The sequence below is a fragment of the Arachis stenosperma genome, chromosome 4 (assembly GCF_014773155.1).
Source record: "Arachis stenosperma cultivar V10309 chromosome 4, arast.V10309.gnm1.PFL2, whole genome shotgun sequence".
Classification (NCBI taxonomy): Eukaryota; Viridiplantae; Streptophyta; class Magnoliopsida; order Fabales; family Fabaceae; genus Arachis; species Arachis stenosperma.
In genome coordinates, this window is record NC_080380.1 from 18545650 (window position 1) to 18566150 (window position 20501).

General features: G+C 37.2%; 1 protein-coding gene across 1 annotated transcript; it reads left to right on the forward strand.

Annotated features, from left to right (window-relative positions):
- The first annotated feature begins 2116 nt into the window (after positions 1-2116).
- On the forward strand, positions 2117-4210 carry LOC130974725 (uncharacterized). The gene has a single exon (XM_057899581.1). It carries the CDS (start codon positions 2117-2119, stop codon positions 4208-4210), a length of 2094 nt encoding a protein of 697 aa, XP_057755564.1.
- The last annotated feature ends 16291 nt before the right edge of the window (positions 4211-20501 follow it).

Genomic DNA, 20501 nt, shown 5'->3' on the forward strand with positions numbered 1-20501 from the left:
TGCACTTTTATTTTAATTTCATCGTAAAACAAAATAAAAAACTGAGTAACCTGAATTCTCCTTTATTGTGATGTGATTAATACATGACACATCACACATCTTATGATATTGAGATCTCTATACTAGTTACATTTTACGTGAATAGTAGTGTATATAGTGTACATGTGTATTATTAGTATTACAATTAAATGGATTTGCCTCAACCACGAAAAATGTTTTAAAAAAATTTTTATAATCCTAACTTTTTTTTTTATTTTGGTCTTAGACTATACACATTTCTGTGGGTTTAACTTCCTAAGTGCTTTCATAAATTAGTTGTTATCCCAATTATACCAATTAAGATTAGCAAAAGTGTATCATGTTATTTCTTTAAATTTTTTTAATTTTTTTATCAAATGACTCATTACGTTGTTAGAGATTAATAGAATATACTTTTGTTAATTTTAAAGATATAATTGATAGAATTAAAATTTAAGAAACTATTTAAATAAATACAACAATTTTAAAGACTACTTTATTTATTATTATTTTTTTTTATCATACACATTTTCACTCACTCACGCACACCCTAAATGACTCTTTCCAACTTCAACCTAGCTATAGCTGGGTATAAAACTGGGTGTGGCAATTTAAGAGGCAAATAGCCCAATACATTTGCCATTTTTACACATGTCTCGGCCACAACACTTTTGGAACTTAACTTCGAGTTCCTATGAATAACTCAGGTGGGATAATGGGATACAATTCGTTTTCTTTTCTTGGTCATTGGTGGGATACAATCTTTTGTAATTTTGTTTTTTATTCCCACGGTATTTTTTAATTTAATAAGTTAAAAATTAATTTATTATAAATCTGAATTCTATTTAAAAATTTGTTATTAATTACTGAATTTATGTAGGTACAAAAGGGAATTCGAACAATAATTTAAGGATTATTTGCAATTTTGGTTTATTGAAGACTCTCCTCAATAAGGGACTAAAGCCCAACAGTGATTTTATTGAAGACTCTGCCTAATAAGGGGCTAAAGCCCAACAATGATCATGAAGAATTGAGATACATCATTTCTGGTCTGAAATAATTAATCACGCAACAATCCTAATCCCACCACTATTGGGCCAAACCAATTTCTTCCTGATCCACACAAAACAACTTCCCCCAATGTTTGGAAAATAGGGTTGTTTTATAGTCCAAAAACCTACATGCAATGTATTTTGCTGGCTGATTTGGCTACAAAACATGATAATTAGGGAAACCAATACATAACCTGATACCTTGGGAAACCAATACGCCCATAAAAACTTCAAGTTACCTTGACAAATAAGAAGGTTATGGATTTTCAGTCCAAGAAAAAAAATGATTACAGATTTGAAGAGAGATTATGTAAGGCATTCTACCATGGATTTGTTTCATTATCCGAGTTTGAGGGGATTCTAAGAGTAAATATCCACTAGGGTAGTTAATTCTGTTGCATCTATAATTGGACAGATAAAAAAAACTAGCTATATTTTTTTATTTTCCTTTTTCTTTTCTTTGTCAAAGCTCTATGGTGTTGCTACATGTATGTACATCTTATATATATTTTGCTGCTAAATATATATGTTCTACGTACATAGAAAAATAAACCGTTATTATAAAGAAAAATTAACATATATGATTTATAAAAATAAATAGAAGTTAAGTATTGTATAGGGTAAAAAACGTTATTAAGCCATGTGAGGAGAAGCTTTACCTAAATCCGCCAAACTGAATTTCGATACAGTATTTAACCAAAACGAAATTCTCATATAATTCGAATCTATATGATTCGAATTATACTTGTATGTAGTTCGAATTGAGTAAACTCGAATTACATGAACTTATGCAATCCAAGTAATTCGAAACAAGTAGTTTCGAATTAGAGAATAGTAATTCGAACAATATCAATTCGAATTACTTTGAAAGTGTGACGCTAGGTATAGTTCGAGACATATTGACTCGAATTACGTACATAGGATAATTCGAATTTAGTTAATTCGAATTATATATATATGGTGCAAATGGAGTTGATTCGAATTAGTGGGAAGTGGAGCTCTATATATATGCTGTGAACTCATGTTGTGCTCAACAAAAAGGTGAGATGGCTAGTGAGGATAGTTTTCTAGTTCTAGTACACCACAGAGGATCGATTAAGAGAAAAACTCGGTCTGGGGTGAAGTTCACGGATAAGGATCCTCTATGTATTATCATGAGCCCCGCGACCAGTTACGATGGTCTCGTGAGCTCTGTGCTTGGCAAACTTGGTCTGGAAGGAGTGAAGAGAGTTAAGAAGTTTTTCTATCGCATTCCAATCACGGTGCTCCACGATACGGTGAAGTATGATTGTTTCACGATCGGGAGTGATGAGGACTTGCAGGTCATGTTTCTTTCTCGTAGGCAGTTTCCGGAGGTGAGGACACCGGAGCTGTTGGCTAAGTTCGTCGACGTGGTATCTAGCTCTGGTGGGTCGAACCGGAATGCCAACACTATAGCTACGGCGGCCGGTTCGAGCTCGAGACCTGCGGTTGCTTCTTCCTCCGTTCCAGCGTATGAGGCAGCGGTCCAGCCTGCCGCCTCCCCATCGTTTGCTGTTGATCTCGCCAGCAATGTTGGAGACGAGGTTGGATATGATGAACATCATCCGACTCAATTACAGTGTCCTCCTCCGGCTGGTGTTGGCGAGGGATTGTGTGATGATCCAGATGATGATGAAGTCGAGCCGGATATTATCGCTGATGAAAGCGGTGATGATGTTGGAGCGAGTGATCCGATAATTCCTACTGGTGGTTCTAGTTTTGGCACCAATCAGTACCCACCCCATTTCTCATCTTTGGATCTGGATGCCATGAGGCAGGACGGACATCTTGGGCAGCTAGCTGGATTTGGCGCCAGAGATACCGACGGGTCTGCCGGTATAACAGAGTTCCAGGTTGGTCAACAGTTCCAGGATAAAGATGAGGCGCTGTTGAGTGTCAAGACGTATAGCATCCGCCGAGGGGTTCAGTACAAGGTGGTTGAGTCTGACTATCGCCGGTACGTGGGAAAGTGTTCTGAGTTTGGGAATGGGTGCACATGGTTGATTAGGCTGAGCCTCCGACAGCGCAAGGGCATCTGGGAAGTCAAGCGGTACAACGGGCCGCATACCTGTCTTGCCACCTCCATCTCCAGCGACCATAGGAGCTTGGACTACCACGTGATAGCGACATTCATCATGCCAATGGTTAGGGCTGACGCATCCGTCAACATCAAGGTGCTTCTAAATGCAACGGCAGCACACTTTGGCTTCAGGCCTACATACCGGAGGGTATGGATGGCCAAGCAGAAGGCGGTAGCAATCATCTACGGGGACTGGGATGAGTCGTACAACGAGCTCCCTCGGTGGGTCTTAGGAGTTCAGTTGACTATGCCTGGCACTGTAGCAGTCCTCAGGACCTGCCCTGTTCGAGTTGGTGGACAGGTGGATGAGTCTCAGGCTTATTTTCATAGGATGTTCTGGACTTTTCCCCCTTGTATCGAAGCATTTCGTCATTGCAAGCCGTTGGTGAGTATTGACGGCACCCATCTATATGGAAAGTATGGGAGAACGTTGCTCGTGGCGATTGCACAGGACGGGAATTCCAACATACTTCCTGTGGCATTCGCACTAGTTGAGGGTGAGAATGCTGAGTCATGGTCCTTCTTTCTCTCCCACCTCCGTCAGCACGTGACACCTCAGCCAGGTCTGTTAGTTATTTCAGATAGGCATAACGGCATCAAGGCAGCACTTGATGCACCTGATGGGGGATGGCTACCTCCGTCTGCATACCGAGCATTCTGCATTCGACACGTTGCAGCAAATTTCGCCCTCACCTTCAAGGGTAAAGATGCCCGGAGGCTTCTTGTCAACGCCGCATATGCGAAGACCGAGGTGGAGTTTGAGTACTGGTTCGACATCATGCGCTCTGAGAATCCGGCAATGTGTGACTGGGCGAACCGAATTGATTACTCGTTGTGGACACAGTACTGTGATGAGGGCCGGAGATTCGGGCACATGACGACCAATATATCAGAGTGTGTCAATTCAATCCTGAAGGGGGTAAGGAACCTCCCTGTTTGCTCGCTGGTTAAGGCCACATACGGAAGGCTGGCTGAGCTATTCGTCCGTAAGGGTAGGGAGGCCGAGGCTCAGATGGGTACTGGACAACAATTCAGTTAATACCTAGTAAAGTGTATCGAGGCCAACCTGAAGACAGCCAGGTGCTTCACGGTGACTGTTTATGACAGGGATAACTCGGAGTACACCGTGGCTGAGATGACTCCGACAGGTTCATTCTCACTTGGTACGTACAGCGTCTCATTAGGGTTCAAGACTTGTGATTGTGAATACTTCCAAGCACTTCATTTCCCGTGCCCTCACGCCCTGGCCTGCTGTGCTTATTCACGTCTTACATGGCAGCCTTACGTCCACCAGGTCTATCGCCTTAGTTCCATTTTCGGTGTCTATCAGATGAGATTTACACCTCCCATTCCGGAGGGTTTCTGGCCACCATATGCCGGGCCTACCGTTATACCGGATCCGAACATGAGGCGTGCGAGGGAGGGTCGTCCAAGGTCCACACGCATTCGCACCAACATGGATGATGCAGATCCGAACCGGCCAAAGAGATGTGGCCTCTGCAGGCAGCCAGGACACACCCGTCATAGTTGTCCACAAGCCGCAGGACCCAGCGGGAATGCTGGGAATTAAAAGGAGATATGGTTTGTCTGTTTATATTTCTTACTATATCAGCAGATGTATTTTATTTCAGTTAGCGACCATCGTTCTACGTGGAACTAAGTTGTATTCTATAAGTGTTGAAACTTGTAATTCGTACCACATATGTATATTGAATGTCTTTCTAATTTTGAAATTTAGTGACTAAAACAAACTACACTATCTGGTGGGATTACTGATAATATCTAACATAACACCAAAGTACATAACATAACATTAAAGTACATAACATCAAAGTACATAACATAACATAACATAACATCGAAGTACATAACATCAAAGTACATAACATAACATCAAAGTACATAACATCAAAGTACAATACATAACACTTATAACCAACAAAGAAGGTACATAATATAAACATAATAACACGACATACACCACAATCCATAAATCATCTAAATAGGTGCGACCCCGTGCCACATCGGCGTGGCACCCGTGTCCTGTAACCCCTATGTATAAGTGGCTCCTCATCCTCAATCGAGTCATCGCTGTCATCCGGAACTGTGTCCGTCGGGGTCCTGGGCGGAACATGCACGGGTCTGGATGATGACGGGTCGGCAACTGAATGTGACCCCAGAGTATGGGCCGATGCTGGCGTCCCACCCAGGGCAAAAGTATGCGCAGGAGGAACCGTCGCAGGCTCGTTCAGATCTACATCTAGAGGTGCCTGTGTCGCTGTCGTGTGAACCCATCCTCGTGCAGCCTCATCCTCCTGCATAATGGTACGGATATCCTCAAGGAAATGCGGTCCACCGAACTCGGCGACAATGCCATCACTAGCAAGGAAGTCTGGAAACATGGAGCCCGGACTCACCCATGGAGTACTCTCCTGAAGGGTCTGATCGTCACTGGGAACACCGACGAAATAATCTCCAAGTGGTCCACCCCCAAGCCCAGCCTCAGTGTGGCTCGTCGGATCTCCCATGCCAGATCCATACCACTCACCATCATGCCCCCCCTGATGGGGCCTATCAACCCCCACTGCAGCACCTCCTCTAGCTACATCCCCCCCAGCCTGATGGGCACCCTCTCTAGCAGCAGCACCCCTCCTCCTGCCTCCACGACCACGTCGTCTCCCGCCACCCCTAACTGCATCCTCGACGTCATCCATAGCATGATCAATCCAATTCCACTCACGCTGGCTACGACGTGTCCCGACCCGTGCTCTCCTCTCAGTACGACGTCTGTCAGGAACATCGTCGACCCTGGCCATATCTGGAACTCGCCCTGCACCCCTCTGCGTCGCCTCATCCGGAATAGGAATACCTCTCGGATCCCCCAATAACAGCTCCGGCGACAGGAACTTCTTTCCGTGCTGATGCCACCATGTCAAGAAATCATGAGAAGGACCGGGGTCGGGCACGATGTCGAACTGTAAAATGTGATCCGCACGCTCCTGCCAGTGAAGATGCCAGTCAGCTAAGTGCGCCGGAAACCAACTATATGAGCAACTCCATCCAAACAATAAAGCCTCCCCGGATTGTCCCCCATCCCCTGAATATGCCTCCCTTGTCTTACTCGGCCCGAATGTTGGTCGTTTTCTCTGGGATTTGGTGGGGTATGAGAATGACAAAGTGATTCGAATGGACTTGGTTCGAACTCCTTATATAGCCCAAACCCTTGTAATTCGAATCAACTAGATTCGAATTACTTATGTTCACAAAGCCTTACTAATTCGAATCAATATGATTCGAACCCCACTCATGTGTCGTTCTCAATGTAATTCGAATTGATTTATTTCGAACTACCCTATTATAATTTGAAGCTACTCGTTTCGAATTACTAAGGAATTTTGTTTGATAATTCGAATCTTATTGATTCGAATTACATTGGAAAATATCTTAGAAGTAATTCGAATTGATTCAACTCGAATTACGTGGAAACCTAGTTCGAATCCTATTGATTCGAATTATATAAAAATGAGTTCTGGTGGATTGAGGTATCAAACTTTGATTTGGCTGATTTCCGTAAAAATGAGCTCTCCTTGGCTCAATTAGGTTTTTTACCCTATTGTATATATTGATTATTTAATATTTATTTTGTTATTTGATACAAGTATTTATGAGCGTATGCCCTAATGTGTTTATAATAAACATATATTTTGAGGTATATATATAATAAATGATACATAAACATATATTTTGAGGTATATTGAGAAATGAAAAGTTTGTGTGACTCGGTATCATAAAATTTCTATTTCGCTATTATTTGTTTATTTACACTTTATATAATGGTAATGTATGGATAAAGAGATGAGTATATAATGAACTAGATAATAAATTAAAACATATATCATTACTCTTGAAAATAAATATTATATTGAGACTCACTCTTCTCTTCTCATCTAAGATGAGCCGATGAACGTTTCAAGAAGAAACAATTATGTATGGGATCAAGGTCAACAATATAATAAGCATGAAAGAAGCTAAGAAAAAATAATTAGGATAATGTAGCATTATGCATGGTTTCCAGCTAATGTCTATCATTCCGATAAAGGAGTGAACAATTATGATCTTTACCCCTCCTCCCTTCCAAAAAAAAGGGGGTAAAGATACCATTATAAGTCGGAAAGAGAGAGGAGGAAGAGATAGAAGAGGCAGAAGATACCATTATAAGTTGGGAAGAGGTCCCCAAGTCACGAGGACGAGAAGGAGGGAAAACACCAACCGCTCAGACAGCATCAACTCGGGCCCTAGACCTTCTTCTAGCCTTCTGGACCCTCTGATTAATAACAAATCTACCTATCTGGGTCCGAACAAAGTCCGGAGACCCCTGCAGAAATTTTTTTGTGTCTAGATTAGGAGCTCTTCTCCAAACTTTTCGGAAGAACCCCAGAACAACCTTCTCAACCTCATCCAAATCATCTCGGCCATACTTCTCCATAGGAAAGGCCTCTAACCAATATAGAGGAAAGCGGGGAGAAGAATTTTGGTTCAGAAAAAAGGGTGATAGCCCTCCACAGCTTAAATTTTGAAGAAAAAATTCTTAAAATCGTGAAAAGATTCATCAAAAATGGAGAAAACTTTTCGACCTTGAATGGCCCGAAAAAAAAATTCACTGTTGCTTATTATTTAGCCCACTAAAGGGCTTGGTCATATGAAAGAGATAGAAAAATATCTTTAAAGAGATCGAAAAATCTAGTTCTTGACTAATAAGTTGATAAATTTTCAGAAAACCCCAAGAGTTGAGATGGAGTTGAGAAGGAGAAACTCAGCAATGGTTCAGAACATCAATCTCAAAATCAGAAAAAGGGAGAAAAACTCCGAGACGAGTAAAGAGGCTCTCATACATATAAAAGAAGAGAGGGTCAGCCTCAGCAGCCTTCCCAAAACAAACCCGGTCTTCAGGTCTCGGGACAACCAACTCACACTTAGGCTCGTCGGCCTCGTCGCTACAGATCCTATGGTGGGTGCGGAGGTCAGTAATATAATCTATATCCACTAAGGGCTCTTCCCCTAGGATAGTAACGTCTATCCATTCAGACACCAAAGAAGACATCTTTTATTTAAAAATTGGTGGAAAAAGGCGACGAAGACCTACAGAGCAAAAAACAAAAAGAAAAAATCAAGCAAGATTCCTAAAAGGAAAAAAGGCCCCTCAAAGGAGTAGAACCATCAGAACCACCAGCAAACTCATTACAAACTCCTCTAAATAACAAAACAGGGTATTCAATAATAAAAGAAGAAGGAAAAAGAACTGACCTTCGTTTACAAGAGAGAATCTGGCGTAGTAACGGCTAAAGCACTCACAAGAAGGAAGAAGCGTTCACGAGAAGGAGGAAGTTTTTTCTCTTTCAAACAAAGAGCAGGTAGAAAAGTTTTCAGAAAGGAAACAAAGAAAGAGAGGGAAAAAGTATTTATAAACATCCCAGGAGCAAAAACGAGGCGACCATTAAATGAAACACGCCGTTACCAATGTAACTGCTCCCCACACATAATTACGCAATCCCTAAGCGGACACGACGTTTGATTAGACGCGACTGTTGGAAAACTTGAATCACGTCGGTCCCTCAACACGTCGGCTACAAATTCGAGTTCAAATACTCGAGTCCAACTTATCAGCGAAGAGATAGGATTTGAGTAGGAACACTGTTCATACCATGGCCCAACACTAAGACCCAGGTTTGAGTACGCCAAAAAGGCCTAATCCATAAGGATTAACCTTCACATGCAACCAACCTCTTCACAAGAGCTCCATCCTAAGGAAGTCGGGAGCGAGGGTTAGCTGGCAGATAACACTTATTCAAATAAATAACTGCCCCTAGAATCTCTCAACCCACTTCCAGGAGTCGTATCTCAACTTCCCTAAGATAAAGGGACGGTTATCCTCCTTAAAAGGTGGAACTACTTCAACGATGGTTATTGGTTCACCATTATAAATACACTGACACCTCTTAGATATCTCTAAGTTCCAATACTCTATAAACCTGTAAAGTCCTTTGCTGACTTAGGTATCGAAGTGTCCTTGCAAGTACTACCCCCATTCTTTCATACATACAAGTCAGACGGCAGCTCCCTGAAGCGAATCAAGTCAGAGAACTCTTCCAACAGACGATTGGGCCAACCTTACTAGTCCAACCCATTCATCTCCGGTTACCTATCGTAACACAAATATTTATGAGCATATGCCCTAATGTGTTTATAATAAACATATATTTTGAGGTATATATATATAATGAATGATACATAAACATATATTTTGAGGTATATTGAGAAATGAAAAGTTTGTGTGACTCGGTATCATAAAATTTCTATTTCGCTATTATTTGTTTATTTACACTTTATATAATGGTAATGTATGGATAAAGAGATGAGTATATAATGAACTAGATATAATAAAACATGTATCTATACTCTTGAAAATAAATATTATTGAGACTCACTCTTCTCTTCTTATCTAAGATGAGCCTATGAACGTTTCAAGAAGAAACAATTATGCATGGGATCAAGATCAACAATATAATAAGCATGAAAGAAGCTAAGAAAAAAATAGTTAGGATAATGTAGCATTATGCATGATTTCCCAGCTAATGTCTATCATTCCGATAAAGGAGTGAACAATTATGATCTTTACCCTATTCTTTTGTTACCCCTCCCCCTTCCCAAAAAAAAAAAAAAAAAAAAAATCAGTGCTGTCTTGCTATACTAGATTAAATATTCCATACTTGTTGATTTGTTCTTTTTTTAATGAGTATATATAAAAAATATGACAAATAATTAATTAGTAATTTTTCTTTCTAAATACTTTAATTAGTAAATGAGAAATATGGAAACCAAGTTTTAATTAATCAACATTGGCTAATTTTTTTATCGTAAAAAATTTTTTAACTTTTATTTTTAGAGAATTTAAAATTTAGAGTTAGAATTTAGACTATAAAATTTAAGATTTAGAATTTAGAGTTTAAAATTTAAAATTTAAAAAATTAGTTAATATTAATTAAAAAAATAGATTCTCTAATTGAATTCTAAATAAGCATTTTTTTTATAAAAAGAAATTGAAATATGTATTAAATTTGTTTTACTATTTAAAATATATAAAAAAATAAGAGATAATATCAATAACCATATAATTAATATATATGCATTATTATCGCCATTAGTATGATATGCCTAGTTGGCAAGTAGACATATCATTTTCCACGAGTCCCCTAAATTCCAACTAAGTCTGACTAGACTAGAATCTAGATTAACCGAATATCAGCCAAGTTCCATGAACCTCAATCCCTTCGCTTTTAAGTTTTTTGGACGACGTACATAAGTCATAGTAATTGTGAATGAATGAAATATTATCGTTTCACCCGTAGATATATATTAAATGAAAAAGTATATAGAAATAATGACGATGATAAATAATGTGAATAATAAATTTAAAAAATAAATTAAAAATTAAAATTAATTAATAATATAAAATATACTATAAAATAAATATTAAAAATAAAAGAAATAGGAAAAGATGCAAAATATCATAAATTCAATTAAGAGCGGTTGAGCGAATGAAAAAGAAAAAAAAGTACAGTTGAAAATGCTTCCTTAGATTTAATTACAAATATTACTGATAATTCTAGATTTCTGTGTATATTTATTTTGTTATTATTACTTCACCTTGTCTTTTTGTGATGAATTCTCAATGTATTCTTATTAGGATTAGTGACAAAACAAGTTGTATTAATTGAAAATTTCGATAATGGGAGAACGGATTATATATATGAGAAATGTTTGGGTTTAGTAATTTTTAAAATCTTTTATTATTATTTAATTAGTATAAATATTAAATTATTTTTAATAAATAAATTTTATTAATTTATATGTATAAATTTTAAAAAATATAAAAATAAATTATATTAATTTATATAAATAAAATTCTAATAAATAAAAATATAAATTATATGTTTTTTATATAAAATATCTATAAATATAAATATAAATTATTTTTTGGTTGGTACATTATTTTCTTTACGTCGTTGACGTATTCCTTGTATAATAATTCCAAGTATTATATATAATATATACAACGGTTTTAATCTTCATGAATTAATTAAGCTAAGCAATAACGTATTTTATATATGAGATTAATTATGTTATCATAAAACTACATACTTATTTTAAAATTTTAAATTGTTATATAAAAAAAACATACAAATATAATGGAATTTTTTATTTTAATAAATAAACTAATTATAATAATTATTAAAATAAATAATTTAAAATTTTTTTATCAAAATAAATACTCTTCTTTTATCTCGTTTACATTGTAAATGAGATAATTTTAAATGTATCCCGTTAACAGTGTAAACGAGATAACATATACGAGATATATGTATTTATAAATAATTAAATATAATTTTTAAAAATAATAAAAAAATATTAATAATTTAATTTAGACCAAACTCTTAAAGATGGAAGGTTTCAAATAATAAAAAAGATGGACGATTTTAAATAATAAAAAAGATAAACAGTTCATTTTAAATAATAAAAAAATGACTATATATCTAAACTAAGCATGTTAACACGTTTATAAATAAAATAGAGAAAGAATGGAGAGATAACCATTTTAATTGTGTGTTAGGGAAATAAATAAAACAGTGAAAGAAAATAGAGAAAGAATGAGAGATAACTGTTTGTCAATTGTTAAGAAAGGTTGATGGAGATAAATAAATAACAGTGTGCTAATTGTTAAGAGGTTGATGGGGACAGATAAATAAAGCAAAGAAAGAGTGAGATATAACCGTTTCAATTCTCTTCTCATTTTTTCTTTATTTTATTTATTGTGCATTAACTTCGTGCTTCTCATTTTTCAAATTTTAGGAGTGGGTACAATTACCATATTTATTCTCATTATGGAACAACACGTATGAATTTTTTATTTTTCAAATTTAAATCAATCCAATTAGATCTTTAATTTAATCTAAAATTTTTGTGTACTCTTTTTGAGTACTAATTGATTAAATATATCTATTTTAATCTCTTTTACCAATCTTTTTAAGTACTAATTGCATGCTAAAAATTTGGATAATTGATATTATTAATATTTTTTATTATTTTCAAAAATATATTTTTAAGTTTATAAATACACGTATCTCATTTATACTAGAAAAAAGTATTTATTTCGGTAATAAATTTTTAAATTATTTATTTTAGTAATTATTATATTTATTTAATTTTATTAAAATAAAAAATCCAACATAATGTGTATCATGTATGATTTAAGGTATTTATTTTCTTAGACAATTTTAATTATGTGACACTATCGTTCCAATAGGCATTGATGTGCTTGTTATGGAATATTTTATATATTGATATAATTGATTAAAGGAATAAGGGACAAGAGTACACCAGAAAGTTTGCGTGCTGGATACGATTACACTTTAATCATTTAATGAGTCACATATATACACTATTTATACACTCTGTCGGACACATTTATCCTTCGGAACATCGGTGTGTGGCGGCATTAAATAATTGAAGTGTAATTGTGTCCAGCATCTGAACTTTTAAGTGTATTTTTGTCCCTTCTTCCTAAACAAAATAAATATGAAAAATACTGTGTCCGCCGGAGTGTATAAATAGTGTGCACGGGTGATTCATTAAATGATTGAAGTGTAATCGTGTTCACCGATTTCAGGTGTACTTTTGTCCCTTCTTCCTACATTAAATTAAAATAGTAAAATTATGTAAGCTATATATATATATATAACAAATAGTCTTGTAATACATACAAGTCTTTTTGACAAACAAATTCATACAAGGTAACCCTAACTTAAAAAAATCCACTTACATAACACGCGCATCAAATCACGTCGTTCCTTCTTCAATGTTTGAATCTCGCGTTCCTCTTCCCCCTCTTCCTTCTTCTTCTCCTTTTTCTTTGCGTTTCTCCGCCTTTAATTTTTCTTCGCGTTCTTTCTTATTTTTCATCGCGTATTTCATCCTCTTCGTCGTTCTTTTTATTGATGTTGTTCTTCTTCTTATCAGTACAAATACACCAAAAATTCTTAACAATATACATAAATATCTTAATTTTACCCCGAAATTTACTACAAATACACAAAAATATTTTTTTAATACTGTATTTTTTCTTCTTTTTTTTTCTTTATGGAAGAAGGGACAAAAGTACACCTGAAAGTTCATACGCTGGACAGTAATACACTCGATTCGTTTAATGAGTCAAGCGTGCACAGTAATTATACACTCCGGCAGACAGAATCACAATTCCGGCCATGAGCGTGTGGCGTTGTTAGTCAGAGTGGACACGTGGCTCTATTTTATCCTTGCTGGCACGTTAAGAGTTAGTGAGTTGGCTATTTAGTGCCTAGTCAGATAAAATGTTTTAATTTAATGTTTAATTAGCCAAAATTAACCCTAAAACGCATCTTTCTCTTTAAGCGACTTATGAACTTCAAGGTTTTGTTGGTGATAACACAGTTTGCTCGTTGAGAGAATTAGACAGCCCTAGCAGAGAAGCAATGGCATTGCTCTGAAGTGGTGAGTCAGTTCATCATTGGAGGAGTACTCGAAGAAGTCAACACACACGACCACAGCGACGATCACGCACTCGATGCAGGGACGACCTAAAGGTAACATCTTTTGAACTTCCCATTGTACCTATTATCATCGAACTAGCTATTTGAGGTTTGTTTAGTAACTAGACTTGTGGCTGTACGAAAAAAGTTAGGGTTTTCTGGGTTTAGTTGTGGTTATGAGGGTTTTGTTTTTCTTCGTAGATGTCAACTCACATCACACTTGTTTATCATCATGGGGGGGTTGGAGAGAAATCGTAAAGGGGTTACAGTATACAGCGGTGGTCAAGTCTCCTTAATACCTAGAGTCAATGTGGATACGCTGAACCTGTTTTTCATGGAGGGGTTGTTCAAGGATTTGGGTTATATTCAGTGGAAGGACTTTTACTGGGGAAAGCCTGATGCCGGAGGTGATGTTGCCCTTAAGCTACTTAGGCTAGATAGAGATGTGGTGAACATGTATGAGGATGCAATTAGAAATGATGATAGGGTGGTACATGTGTATTGGGAGCATACAGTAGACACTCTAACTGAGGTTGAGGTGGTTGACGTAGATGTGGAAGAGGTCCCTACCCCTGAAACAGCCAATGTAAATGCAGAGAGTGTGAAATCACCTGGGGGGAGGATAAAGAAGAGGGCACAAAAGAGTCAAAAACCAACCAGAATTCTGAGGCCAAGAAAACTAACAACAACACTAGGCCAGAAGTCATCCCAGAGTTCATCACCTTCAATGAAGAAAACCAACCCAAGGGAAAGACAACAAAAAACCACACAATCTGAACCAGCAAAACAATCTCAACCACAGCCCAAACCAAAAACAAGATCACCCATAGCCCAAGTTAAGCGAGCATATGTGGCCCAAGCCCAACACACACCACCTGTGGGCCAAGCCCAAGATACAACTCCTGTGGCCCAAACCCAAACCACTCAAACTGGACCACCAACAACTTCTGAACCTGGAACTCAATCACAACCCAACCTCCAACAAGATGAGGTCCCTACCCAGGAATCAAGAGCAAAATAAAGAAACAAAAGAAACTCTTTCAAGAGGCCAGCTCCTAGTGGACAGACCTTTGTGCAAGGAGGCATAGGTGAAGCTCCAAGAATATTTGTCCCTCGTGCAACAAGTGAGTCATCAGAGACTGATGATGATGACTCTGATCCAGATTACCATCAGTATGAGTCTGAAGAGCTGCACAGCCCATATTTGTCAGACTGTGATAGTGAGTATGAGGCAGAGCGCAATGTTTGGCCTCAAGGAAACTCGAATGCTGCTTTTGGCTCAGTACATTTAGAGCTGGGGATGGAATTCGAAACAATGGAGCAATTCAAAAGAGCTGTTAGAAAGTTCAATATACAAATTGGAAGGAGTATAATGTTTAGCCGAGTGGAACCATTGAAGTGTAAGGTAATTTGTTGTGAGACCAACTGTCCTTGGAGTATCTACTGTTCCAGGTCTAATGAACCAAGGAGTTTTCAAGTTAAGACGTTTGTCAACAAACATGTTTGTGCAAGAAGCCACACCAACGAGTCAGCTGATAGAAAGTGGGTTATTGAACAGCTAGAGGAGAAGTTGAGGGACCAAAGAGACTTTAAAACATCTGAAGCTGAGGCCTGGTTTAGGAGAGAGTTCAATGTAACCATCAACTACAAAAAAAATACAAAGGGCAATGGAGAAGGCTAGGGAGAATATTGAGGGGTCTGAGAGGGAGCAGTATGCTGAGTTGAAGGATTACATACTTGCCTTGCTGACAGCTAATCCAGGAGCAACTATTGATATGGACACTACCCCTATGCCTGATTCCCTCCCGATCTTCAAGAGACTATACATATGTTTTGACGCTTGCAAAAAAAGGTTTCATACAAGGTTGCAGACCATTTATTGGACTTGATGGTACATTCTTGAAAGGTTACTATGGTGGGCAGTTGCTTACAGCAGTGGGACAAGATGCTAACAATCAGATCTTTCCCATTGCATATGCAGTCGTTGACTCAGAGACAAGAGATAACTGGAGATGGTTTCTAGAACTTCTGCATCGTGATTTGGGGAACTATAGGGTGCATGGTTGGAATTTCATGAGTGACCAACAGAAGGTAATTGTTAAATGTTGTTTCTTGATTGATTTGTAACACTCAGCTTGTTAATTGTTGTTGTCTGTGTGACGCAGGGTCTGATACCAGTCATGGAGCAGGTTATGCCTGGAGTGCATCATCGGTTTTGTGCAATGCACATTTGGGCCAACTTCACTAAAAGATGGAAGGATAAACAGTTGAAAGGAGCTGTGTGGGAATGTTGTAGAGCCACCACTGTTACTGAATTTGAGGCTGCAATGATGAGGTTAAAGGGAATCAACAATGCTGCCTGGGAATACTTAGATCGACTTGACCCAAAAACTTGGACAAAGGCACATTTTAGTGAGTGGCCTAAGGTGGACAATGTCACTAACAACAACTGCGAGACCTTCAATGGTAAGATTCTCAAATACAGAAGCAAGCCAATTATAACAATGTTAGAGGAAGTCAGAGTTCATGTCATGAGGGTTATGGCGAGGAACAAAAAGTCTCTAAGTGGCTATGTTGGTACTGTTACACCAAGACAACTTAGCAGGCTTGAGAGATAGAAGGAAGAAAGTAATAAATGGACTCCCACATGGGCAGGGGATGACAATGGAGAAATTTATGAGGTTGAGAAGCATCCTACTAAGGTTACTGTTGACTTGGGAAATCAGAAGTGCACCTGTCGATTTTGGCAGCTCACAGGTTTGTCTTGTAGACACGCTTGTGCAGCACTTGCTCTGAGGGGTCGTAGGCCAGAAGACCAGATCCATAATTGGCTGGGAATGGTTGCATATAACTCAGCATACCAGTATAACATAAACCCCGTACCAAGCAAAGAATTCTGGGAGAAAGCTGAAGGCTATCCTCCACTGCCCCCTCACTATAGGACACCCATTGGAAGACCAACAAAAAAGAGAAGAAAGGAGAAAAATGAGGCACGGCCAAGTTCCAACCCACATAAGCTTAAAAGGAGATATGGAACAATCAGTTGCAAATATTGTGGAGAGGTATGAATATCATATTTTATGAATTGGCTCTAGATTTTACAGATACTGTTATATTAATATTTTTCTCATGTTTATATGTTGTAGAGTGGCCACAACAGTAGGGGTTGTGAAAAAAAATAGGCTGATATGAATGATGAGGTTGCAGCTATGGAGGCAGAGGAAGCTGCTGCTGCTACTAATAACCCTGCACAACCACCACCACCCCAGCAACAGAACCCTAATGATGCTGCTACTGCTCCAAGACCCAACTCTAAACCTATGGTCTCCACTGAAACTATGAATGCCGCAAGCCCAGCAATGAGGCAGAGGTTTGAACAGTTTATGCCAACTCCAACTCTGAGGCACCAACCAAATCCGGGCCCAAGACCATCAAAGCTAGTCCCAAGAGGAGTTCCTGAAAGAAGCAATGGCCCAGCTGCAGCAACTGATCAAGCTGGCCCAAGTGAAGGTGGGACCATGCAAGGAGCTGCAATAGAGACATAGTTCCTTTATTGAAGACTGATGTGCATGTTTTGTTTTTTTGTGGGGAAGGCTGTTTTGTTTATCAGCATAGACCTTGGAACCTTTTTTTGTAATCTAGTAGTATATGGTGTGTTATGTTTTATACATTGTGACTTTTCTTGTTAATCAGGTATTCCTGGCCTGTATGAAAACTCAATGATTATGGTAACTACTCTGCCTATTTTGGCTATTACAATGAAGCAAAGACTTCTGATTTTACAAGATGTTGTTGGATATTGTATGAGTTAGCTTGGTTAAAAATTGCTTGTTTTCAACCTAATTCTCACAGGTTTACATTTTTCTCTTATGTCAATGGTTGATGTTACACCACTTACAAAATGTGCTTCACAAAAAAGGAGACCTTTTTTTCCTTCCATTTATTCAATGCAACTTTCAAAGTTTCAAAGTTATTACACAGGATCCTCACTTCTGATAATATATCATTACAATCAACAATGCCCAAAAACCCAACCCTAAACAAACACCCATAACCATATTCTTAATACAAGTTATTTCCCCCCTAATCATATCAACTGTCTTCTGTAACAGTTGCACCTCTTCTTCCAACTTGCTGGAAAATTCTGTAAATTCATTCATCTTCTAGTATGGTTGTGTCAATGGCCTTTCTTCAGCCTCTACCAACACGTTTCTTGTTTTTCCTTCTACATCGTCCAGCCAAACAAAATACCCACAACGATGTTCAGCACTCTGAAGATTAGACACAACAATCCAATTAGGGGTGAAGAACGAAACAAACGGATAATGCCAGTAACAAGAGGAAAGGCCATTTCGAAACCTACCTCCCACAGAGGACATCGCAGAAACAATCTGTCTGGATTCCACTGTGTTCCAGACTTGAGTACCACAGTTTCAAATCCGTGCAAACACTTGCCGTTGTTGTACTCAAACTTCTTCTTCTTCTTCTTGTTCCTCAACAATGAAGACCCGCCATCAATAGCGCTGCCACAATTTCGGGATAAAGAGCTTGATTTTTCTTTGGGTGAGGCCATGTTCTTAGTTATTGGTTAAGGTGTTAGGGTTTCAACACAGGAGCTTCTTTCTTCAGAAGATAAAAGAGAACGAAGGACTTAGGGTTTCAGGGTTAATTTTGGCTAATTAAACATTAAATTAAAACATTTTATCTGACTAGGTACTAAATAGCCAGCTCACTAACTCTTAACGTGCCAGCAAGGATAAAATAGAGCCACGTGTCCACTCTGACTAACAACGCCACACGCTCATGGCCGGAATGGTGATTCTGTCCGTCGGAGTGTATAATTACTGTGCACGCTTGACTCATTAAAGGAATCGAGTGTATTACTGTCCAGCGTATGAACTTTCAGGTGTACTTTTGTCCCTTCTTCCTTTCTTTATTTATTTCTTTCTTTTAGTTGAATGAATGTAGTCCTCTTCTAAGTAATTTGGCAACATTATGTGTTTCTTCTTTTTCTTTGTTTGATTTTTTTGTTTATATTCTTGTTAAGAGAGTAAAACAAGAAGAAACTTGAAAAGGTAAAATAGAAAGAAAAAGATAAATAAGAAAAAAATGAGATGATGATGATGATGAAAAAAATGAAGAAGTAGTAGCAGAAGATGATGAGGAGGAGGAAGAGGAAGATTTTTGAATTATGCAGAACTTATCAGTTGAAGAAGAAGAAGCAGTAGCAGAAGATGAGGAGGATGAAGCAGCTATCATTTTTTTCTTCTTCTTTTTTTCTTATTTCTTTTTTTCTTTTAGTTGAATGAATGTAAGTTTATCTTCTTTCAAGTAATTTTGCAGCACTCTGTGTTTCTTCTTCTTCTTTGTTTGATTTTTTTTTGTTTTTATTCTTATTAAGAGAGTAAAACAAGAAGAAACTAGAGAAGGTAAAACAAAAAGGAAAAGATTCAAACTACATTAACTAGATTAACTAGATTAAAACCACACCTTACTACTTGATTCGATTCAAACAATAATACAATTCATTCTCGTTCAATTGAAAAGTCTGAACTTATAAATACACCAAAAAATTTCCACAATACACCAAAAGAATTACGATATACACCGAAACGAGAATAGAACAGATTCATCGGAACTTCTATATTACATTCAATTCAAATCATCAATGATGAACAGTAATTTTCACAAACAAAAATAGCATTATTCACCTACAGAATCATAAACTACAATAAAAAATATTAACTAGAATCGAAGCATACCTCAACCATTTGATTGGATTCAAAACAATAATTCACTTCGTTTTAGTTCAATTGACAATCTGAACTTGAATCATTCATTATCTTCAACAACGAGATAACTGTTCAAAATTAATTTTCAGAGCTTGATTTCAAAAAAGTAAAGACCGAAGAAAATTTAAAAGCGAAGAAAGAGAATGCAGAGAACAAAGGAAGAGAAACACAGTGAATATAGTGATGGAAGAGAACGTAGATCGAAAATATTGAGAAAATTCGAAAAAGAAAATGAAATCCGTTCAAAAAAGACAGTTATATATTCTCATGTTGATTGAAAAGTTTGTTAGATAATGTCGCGTGAAGTGAATTAGATTAAAGAGACTTGTGTGGACTTGTTTGTGTAAACACTGTATGTGGAGAATATTTATATGACAAAATAAGTAAAAGATATAGTTTAGTGGCTAGAGAGCATGTAATGAATATCATTTTAGGAAAGAAAATTAGTTTCACTACAAGAACAAATTGTTGAAATAGTGATTGATTTATTGCAAAAATTATCTAATTTACTATTAGATTCACTATAAGAAATTATTCAAATGATCTGATTTAGAGATTTGTTGTAAAAACTTTTCTTTAAAATATTGGTTTTGATTTCTTATCTGTTTTGTTGAATTTATTGTTGATTTAGTGATTTGTTATTAATTTTTGTTGATTTATTATCTAATTTGTTACTGATTTAGTTTTTGTTGAATTCTTTTTCCTTTTGTTAGTCTTGAATTTAAAGAAAAATTGCTGAACTTCTATTTTTTGTATTTTTTTAAAAAAAGAATAGGTGGGCTGGTCTACCAATTTGTCAGTCTGTCCTTATGCGAGACAATTTAGAAATACTAATGGTCAAGATTATTTAGTAGGACGAGCCATTTTGGAGTAGACTTAGACGTGGTAGGAGATGGAACGAGGCGGGTAGCTCGCT